This window comes from Syngnathus leptorhynchus, chromosome 6 (assembly GCF_054491065.1).
Source record: "Syngnathus leptorhynchus isolate UIUO chromosome 6, UIUO_Slep, whole genome shotgun sequence".
Lineage (NCBI taxonomy): Eukaryota > Metazoa > Chordata > Actinopteri > Syngnathiformes > Syngnathidae > Syngnathus > Syngnathus leptorhynchus.
In genome coordinates, this window is record NC_141200.1 from 11,227,640 (window position 1) to 11,236,907 (window position 9,268).

Sequence of the window (9,268 nt, forward strand, 5' to 3'; positions counted from 1 at the left end):
TGTTTTGTCTGTGTGAGTGTGTGCATGCGTGCGTGTGTGTGTAACGATACAGCCTAATGTACTTTCAACTTTCAAGAGAAGAGAGTTGATGTGTTTCAAATGTAAGCAAACTGTCAAGCCAGTTTGCGAGGTATTTGTGGAAAGAGACTAATTGTAAACTAGAACCATTTATAATAGTGCTGGAGTGCTTGCTTGCAGTTGTATAACTTGTTGTGTAACTAATTTACATAACTTGCTATAACAGCTATGGTTTTGTGTGTGTTCACTAAAAAATAGAATTGGTTTTATCAAAAGTGACAACCAAGAAGTATCACCGCAAGTCAGCAAAAGACAAACGTGCACAGTAATGTATGAGATGAAAAAAAAAAAAAAATTTGAGTTGAACAATAAATTATCTCATATATCATATGTCTATAATAATATCTCAGCCCAGTCGTAAACAAGGCATCTTGACTGTCATTCCGGTCGCAATCACGTGATTTTACATTCATCTACTTTCTATTAACATCATTCAATAAAAGGTTTATCAGTCCAGTGATTGGCTGGTGGTATAGCCTGCCTTTCATTACAAGCCCATTGGGATAGGCTCTAATACATCCGAATAAGGTTAATAGATGGATGTCTGTATGTATGTTTGGTAGTCTAGTAGGTTTACTGTTAAATTAGATGACATCAGAAATTAGTTATTTTAGCGATTCACTCCTGCGGGTGAAGCGACCCTAATGAACATAAGTGATAGTTCTATGGAAAACGGATGCATTTGTGTATTCACACTGTTTTATTTGTCTGAGAGGACAATGAGGACTTAAGTGGCAAATGTCACAGGTGCAACACTGATGTGAGCTAGATTTGAAGCAGTCAGTTAATAAAATGAGGTGCCAGTCATAAACCCACTATACAAATGAAGGGTTATAGAAACCAGATAAATCAAATTTGAGATTAGAAACCAAATTTGCATGTGACAACAGTAGCACAAGTGGCTTCTGTTCACTCTAAGGTTATCTTGTTGGCTGCTGCATGGTAGAGATGGCCTGCAACCAGGTTGGCAGAAATTCTACAAGGTGCAGTCGTTCAGTTGCAGTAACATGGGTGTCGTTCGAGCCACGATATTACAAGTTTCCTTCTCATATGTCCCGCCAAGTCACATTGTACCACATCACTTTGAGAAAGATAAATAGGAATGACCAGTTTTATTCATATCAAACATAAAAAAACATTCACATACACACACTAAAAGAAATGCATTAAGGCAAAACAACTTTTAAATCACACATTTTTTTGAGTTGGCGACATTGTGTGTGTGTGTGTGTGTGTGTGTGGGGGGGGTATTTCATACAGAAATTCTCATCCTTCGCACAAGTAGCCTCATTTATAATGTTTGTCATCTGACATGTGTCCACATGTCTTCATTTAAAACTATCTGGTCTACAATGTGTTATGGTACGTAAAAAAACCCAAAAGGTTTCTCACTTTCGGCAAAAGTACAAATTCAGAATCTCACATTTATCTCATAAAAAAACATCAAATTAACTAAAATCATACAGCATTCAAGTCTATAACAATCATTCCATTATTTCTCAGACTCCCTCCATCCTCTTGCATTCCTACCAAATTTGTACACCAGTCTGCGCCCGTCTACTCGTTCTAGGATTTCCCTTTTGTAGTAATATCTGTGACAAAGAAAAGACACATTACTAAATGAACAACTGCATTTAAGAATGAATGAATGAATGAATGAATGAATGAATGAATGAATCGGTCGATCAATAAAATGTTGTTGGTGGTGCTAAACGGATGATAACATTAAATTAATATCAGATAGATATGATGGCTCAAAATGATTTATCGGTTAAAAAAATTGTAAAAGAATCTTGAAATCGATTGGATTAAACTTGCACAGTTATTCATTTTTACTGCACATATAATAATTTCATCAGCCAAGTATTGCCAACTCTTTAAAATTAATAACAATATTAACTGTCAGTATGTTGACTGTGTTGAAGTACCTCATTGCCCGACTCAGCTTCTCATAGGTCATGCTGCTGTTGTTTTTCTTCTTGCCCCACAACTGTGCCACTTCCTCTGATTTAAGAAAACGAAAAATCCCTTCTGCCCGATCCTCCCACTTGATCAGTCCTGGATTGCGGTCAGGATGTAGTAGAATGTCTCTGATAAATTCCCACAAATGGGACCCCCTTGGATCTGTTTGGGAAAAATCAATATTGAAGAGTTCGGTGAACTTGCTATGTGAAAGGTTGAAATGAATAACAAAATTAAATAATCACAGAGCCAATAGTATTGGGACACTGCACCATACAACAAAATAAAATACATTTAAACAGAAGACTATTTAAATTTGCTGTAAAATGTGTAATTTCTGCCTAAGATTTATTTCCCCTTGTGAGGTCATTAATGTTGGCTTGAAAGGTGATGTCTCATTGAGCAACACATGCTTACGAAGCTAATGAATGTTGCATTTGTCAATATTTATGATGAATGGTTGTGTAAATCTATGGGTCACCTCTGTCATTAGTGACATTTAACAAATTCAAAATACAAAAGGTAGGTAGGTAGGTAGGTAGGTAGGTAGGTAGGTAGGTAGGTAGGTAGGTAGGTAGGTAGGTAGGTAGGTAGGTAGGTAGGTAGGTAGGTAGGTACTTTATTGATCTCAAGGGGGAAAATTCAGTGTTCCAGCAGCACTCATACCGCAGAGTGGGTATATAAAAGATATACCAATGACATGAGCGCAGAGTGGGTATATAAAAGATATACAAATGACATGAGCGCAAACTTAATAGGCTCAGAGAAAAGACTGCCACTCACAACTGCGGCAACAAAGAAAATCAATAAGTACGACAAGATACAAGTCATTGAAGGCAACGCAACAAAGACTGTCCGCTGTAACAAAGGGGAAAACAAACTAACTGCAGACCTGCTGGTGAGAGACCTAATTAATATACACTTAGACACATCGCCTGAGGTCCGCCACGCAGCACCCCCCTCAAATACGCAGAACACTCCAAAACACACAAAAAAGCTTCCACAGGGTCACAAACTGGTATATAGGCAGTTCACAAACTGGTATATAGGCAGTTCAGCAGGCAATTCGCAGACAATGGTGTGAGCCAATGGACCGTGAATGTGAATCATCTCAACATCACAAAACAGGCAAACGTGTGTACAGTGTTCTGGGCACTCAGTCGGGGCAGATACAGATGGTGGGCGTCGGCACCATGGGGACTTTGAAGCCCATATGTCACTGCTTATAGCAAATGTTTGGTTTTGTGAGGGTTTATAAAAGGTTACAAACATGATCAAAAATGCTTTTACTGGTCACAAACTGTTTTTCTTGTCAGGAAATAATTTTGACCATGTTCAAACTTTCCTTGCGAATCAACAGTCTTGCTAACAGTGGCAAGTGTTTGCAATACAGTCGTAAGCATTTGCAAATAGTTGTAAAACGTGTCATCAAAGTTCTTTTGACTTGCCAATGCGGCAGAACACGTGAACATGGTTGTCGGGGTCACCGATTGTTAAGATTAGCAACTCAGTGAGATACGGCTGTCTTAGGAAAGCTCTGTTTTTTAGTTCATCTGGGTCGGAGTTGAGAGGGTTAAACTGGGTTCTCACGTTTATCCACACCAAACCCATCCATGCAATTACTGACTGGCTGGGTCCTTCAACGCCTTCAAAGGCTCTTTGTCTTAATTCAGCGTCTGTGGACCACATAAACCGTGGCGAATTGGGACAGGTTTAATGTGGCCTTCAGAGGACCCAGCCTGTGAATTTGCACACAGCCCATGTCTCTCCAGCATATCCTGCGTTATCCACTGGGTTTCGTCCTGCTTGGACGTGCCTATAACACGTCACACGTCCTGGATACCTCCAGGAAGAATCCTAACCTGCTTGTATCTGTGATCTTGTTGTTTTGGTTACAACCCACAGCTGGTGATCATTAATGAGGGTGGGAACAAAGATCCTATGGTACATTGAGAGCTTCCGATTTAAGCTTGGCTCCATCTTCACCACGACAGACTACTACAGAGCCTGCATCTCTGCAGACACTGCACCAAGCTGTCTCCCACTCTATTCCACCCTTCCTCATGAACATATTCTGAAGTTAATTGAAGTCCTCTATTTGGAGTAGGATCTCACCCCCAACCTGGTTAGCTGTTAAATACTATAAATATTCAGTACAAAGTCTTTGTCATACATATATCATTAGACAAAGGGCTCTGCATTCAATTATTATCAACTTTTATGATTACATTTATAAATTGGAAAGGGAACATAGTGACAGACATTCAAGTCTATGGTACTTGGTACTAGAAATATGGCGTGCATGTTGGAGGGACCAAAATGCTGGTATGTATATCATACCAGTATATACTAATACAATAAACCTTTAAGACAACCCAGGTATGTTAAGGACCAGTCTGATCTTAGGATCCGACCAAAGATGAACAGTTTGAGTTGTCCCAATACTTTTGTCTATTCGTGAATGATGGTTTATATTCTTCTTACTGTGTTTTTTGACCTGATGTTGATGACTGTAGGGCATTTTCATTTCTGTAAAACAGAGATTAGGTGAATCTTTCTTCCATGCAATTTTGTAATATGTGTGAACATGTTGCTAAAAATGTATTTACAGAAGACACAGACTTTGGGGTCCAGAATCTGGGAATAGCGTTCACCCTGAAAGTGCACTGGACAGAAAGTTTTTTCGGAAAGCCGTGTTTTTATACAGCCAAAGGTTAGGGTTAGGAGTTAGGGTTAGGGGTTAGGGTTAGGGGGGGGTCCATTTGCTTTCTGTCACCTACACACATGGATGTCTGTTGACACTTTATTCAAAGAGATGCAATACGCAGATGACAATATCAGGTAGATTGAGTAAGTCATTTTGGTGCTATGGGCATTGGACGGATGAGAACGTAAAGCAGCCACTTATTCTACTAATGTGTCCGGCCACGCTCTTTGATTTGTGAGTGGTTGTGTGGCTGAGGTGCTTCCTCAAACTTCCCCCTTTCCGAATCAAAAACAATCTTAGTCACTGTAATAAAGCAGTCCTAAAGATCAAACAGCCCAACTTCTTTATACAACTCGTTTAAATTAATTGAATCAATAGCGCTAAGGTTTACGTGTTAGTCATTTAGCTTCGTAGTGTCCTTCTATCATCCATTTAAAATACTACTTTAAAATGTATTTATGACAACAACAAAACGGTGTCCATGAACAAACCGTGTTAGAAAGTCACGTAGGATCGAAACGAGTAAAATTGAGATTTAGGTGTATATTTGAAATTCCTTACCAGGGCTGGAAGGGATAGGTGAGACAGCCGGTACATGAGGTTGGATTGATGAGTCATAGACATCTGTCAACAGATTGAAAAACGCTTTGGTAACTACTTTGATGAAATGTATTTTGAATACAATCAAACATATAGCTCATATATTTAGTGTACCTGTTTGTGGATAGCTGTCTTCTGAAAAGGGACAGGAACTGTCAACTGCAAAAACATAATAATAAGAATAATTAGGACAATTGGAATCTTTTTAGAATGTCTTTAAGGAGTGGCTGTATGAAATCTCACTAAGGGCCCAGTTGTAATTCATTATTTTTTAAAACGTGGGGTGTTTGCACCCCAAGCTCCACAAATTTAAACAAAAAGCCTGTGGGAATTTATTTGACTATTCATGTAAACTTGGCTAGATTATTAATTAAACCCGGTGTTCTTTACGAGACACAGCCATTGCAATTGTCTCTTTATAGCAAAGTTCAGCGAAAGCCCTTCCTGACAGTGGATTTAATTTACATCGCACTTTGAAGACACGCACCGGCCCATTTGAGATCTGATATGCTTTGGAAAAGAATGGGCCCAAGACTTCCTGCGACGTGGAGAAAGTCCTGATAGGTCAGGTTACAGAGCTGGTGGCCATCCATATCAAAGTTTTGGAAAGGGATGTTGGAGGCATCAATCTGGTTTATGTCCATGACCTGGTGCAGCCACTCCCACACTTGATATTTACTCCAGAATTGTGGATGGGAATCACGAAGCCAAGAGTCACCACTGGTGTACCCAGACATCCCTGTTGGAACAGGGGAGAGGGACAAAATATATTTGCATATATTTGTGATTACTTCATTACAGACAGATACAATATATGTGCACTGGTGTGTCATCTGCCCCACCACCAGGAAAGTAGTTGATCGAAGCCCAGTGGTTACTGGTTAGGTGACTGTCAAGAATGGTGTTTGAAGTGATGCTCATATTGCTGCAACACACATTCATCATAGTCAGAATGCAGCAGAAGAAGATAAATTCTTAAAGTCCAAACACTGACATAACTCAGCAATACACTGTAAAGTCATGAATTTTGAATATCTTTTATGGATTTTCTGAAGTTTGTACAGGTAACAAAAACAAAATGAGAAGTCTTTTTAAGTCAAATAAACTTGACTTGACTTGACTACTGGCCCAGCAATAAGCACTACTGGATTGCCATTAGAGTGACAATATTCTCTTTACTACATGCCAGTGTATCAGTTTGCTATTTACTGTATGTTGCTGTTCTAACCCCCTCCGTGAATCGTCACTGAGGAGCCAAGTTGTTTGGGGCTTTATGCAGGGTTACCGATGGCAAAAGGGTCCTACGCTCGGGGCCAAACAAAGCATGGCTCATAGATCCCTTATGATAAGTCACTGAGGTAGTTAAAAGCCCCTGGGGTGGATGAGATCCAATGGGAGTTCTTAAAGGCTCTGGATGTTGTGGGGCTGTTCTGGTTCATATGCCTCTACAACATTGCATGGACATTGGGGACAGTGCCCCTAGCTCTGTCCTGTTTGACCTGTTGCCCTCGGAGAGGCGCTACAGGAACATTAGGAAAAGGACAAACAGACTTAATAACAGCTTTTTTTCCAAGAGTCATATCCAGTCAACTCAAACATGCACTGAGCTTCATCACTTATGGACAACATATTCTTCTACGTACAATATATTTATACTTCAACCACTACAACTGTGCAGTTGTCACTTTTGCAAACTTTGTTCACATACATATATAGTTTAACATCTATCATATTTTTTTATACTTTATAGTTTGATATTGCACTGTTTGGTCTGCATTTCCGGCAGTTAGTCGGATACGTTTCCAGTGAGGACTGGACTTCGCCAAGGCTGTCCTTTGTCAGTGATTCTGTTCGTAACTTTTATGGACAGAATTTCTAGGTGCAGTCGAGGCATTGTGTGGGTGTCCGGATTGGTGACCTCAGCATTGCATCATCCTTTTTCCAGGTGACGAGGTACTGTTGGCTTCTTCAAGCTGTGATTTCCAGCTCTCACTGGGCCGGTTTGCAGCTGAGTGTGAAGGAATGGAGCATGGTCGTCCTCAGTCAGAAAAGTGTAGAATGCCCTCTCCAGGTCGGGGATGATATCCTGCCCCAAGTGGAGGAGTTCAAGTATCTCGGGTTCTTGTTCATGAAGCGTGAGATCGACAGGCAGATCGTTGCAGCGTCTGCTGTGATGCGGACTCTGTACATTTTAGGTAGTTGAACATGGCTGTTTCATATTTTTTGCAAATAATACAGCATCAGCAGTCCTGCGGTTCTGGTTGAATGGTATATAATACAATGTTATATAATAAAATGTTTCATACTCAGCTGCAACTACATTTGCTTCTAATTTAACTACTTTCCCAGGTTGTGCATGCAAACTGAACAAATTATTACACACTATCTACATATGGTTTAAATGTAAAAAAGTAAATAATATTTTATTTTTAATTCATTGCATGTGTTCTTTTTAAAAGTTAACCAGTTATGGGGAAAATAGTATTGCATATGCATGCAATTCTATCACACTGTCATTCAATTAAACAAACTATGATGCATTTGTTTACGCTTTTCCCTTCAAGGTCTGGGTCACGCCTTCACAAAACACCCTCACCTTCAACTCCCCCATCATAAACAGGCAAATCTGGCAAATCTGGTTCCAGCACAGATCACACTGATTGAGGTTTTACCAAACCAAAACCATTATTCCAAAGATTGTTTGTTTGTTTGTTTGCAAAATTCCCCAGCAAATGCAACAGAGCAGACTTGTTTGTACTGAAGAAGAACATAGCACTTAATGGTCTCTCATATTGAGTAACAGGTGTCAGAAAACATGATAATATAACTGTCAGTTTTTTCAGTACTCAGGGACAGAAGTCACATTGTTTGAACTTATAGTTTTAAAACATATTTGCGTGCATGTACCCTGATATGGTAGCTTAATACTTAATAATAATACTTAATGTAATTGCTCAACGTCACACTGACGAACATTGGGAAATTGTGCTTACAAATTCCTTTTGTGTTTACCATTCATCCGTCTATCCATCCACCCACTCAACCCATCTGTCCGTCCATCCATCCATCCATCCATCCATCCATCCATCCATCCATCCATCCATCCATCCATCCATCCATCCATCCATTCCGCCTGCCTGCCCGTTTGTCCTTCCATCCATCTGTCCATCCAAACAGTTACACACACAAAATAAATAGATGTAATATTTTTTTCCAAATAAATAAGACTGGACTATTTCAATTTGAATCCATTTCAGTATGAAATCCGATAATATTTTGGCAGCCTACCAGTGCAGCAAATTGGTCCAACCAGGCCTGCAAAAATCTCACCTCCACCTTTGTTGAATGATCATTAAAGTTCTGACAGATTACAAATACTCTTCACATAAATGTCTCCAGTAAAATACATCAAGGATTTGAATTGCTAACTGTAGGTGCTTCCCATTACAATGAATATTTAACTTCTTCAAACTTCCTCAGACTCCAATTGGTTGATCTTGCTTGCTCCACACAGGTAGATATTTGCATAGAGACCCGCCTGCACACACACTTGGCACACATTCATGCTTTTATCTTCCTTGTTGGCTCAGCTCCCACTTTCTTTTCAGTCGCTATCTCAAGTAGAAAAGCACATGCTTGTGAAGAGACTTACTGTATCCGACACACATCCAACTCTACAGAAGTAAAATGAAATTGCTCATGTAAGTTCTTGAAATAATGTCTGAACTTTGAGAAAGAAATATATGTGTTATGCGTTATAAGGTCACAATTATGTTGTCATCTTGATAAATGGGGTGCTTTCAGTTCCTTTTTAAAAGTCACTTCATCAATACACCAAAAGTGGTGAAAATATTAGGTAAGCTATGAGTTTAGGTTTTTGTTGTGAATTACCGCTCTGGAAATTTACTCAAAACCTGCTAT

General features: G+C 39.5%; 1 protein-coding gene across 3 annotated transcripts; it reads right to left on the bottom strand.

The window, feature by feature from the left end:
- Window positions 1–1,175: 1,175 nt before the first annotated feature.
- Window positions 1,176–8,768, bottom strand: ehf (ets homologous factor). Of its 3 annotated transcripts, XM_085915147.1 has the most exons (8): window positions 8,636–8,768; window positions 6,190–6,272; window positions 5,835–6,086; window positions 5,462–5,506; window positions 5,309–5,371; window positions 4,525–4,569; window positions 2,007–2,202; window positions 1,176–1,670 (listed from the first exon to the last, which is right to left on the bottom strand). In XM_085915147.1, exons 2-8 carry the CDS (start codon window positions 6,266–6,268, stop codon window positions 1,571–1,573), a joined length of 780 nt encoding a protein of 259 aa, XP_085771273.1. In that variant the 5' UTR covers window positions 6,269–6,272; window positions 8,636–8,768; the 3' UTR covers window positions 1,176–1,570. The 3 variants fall into 3 exon arrangements, with proteins under 3 accessions (XP_085771273.1, XP_085771274.1, XP_085771275.1); XM_085915148.1 differs by lacking the exon at window positions 4,525–4,569; XM_085915149.1 differs by lacking the exon at window positions 6,190–6,272 and having other exon boundaries at window positions 8,636–8,766.
- Between the last annotated feature and the right edge of the window lie 500 nt (window positions 8,769–9,268).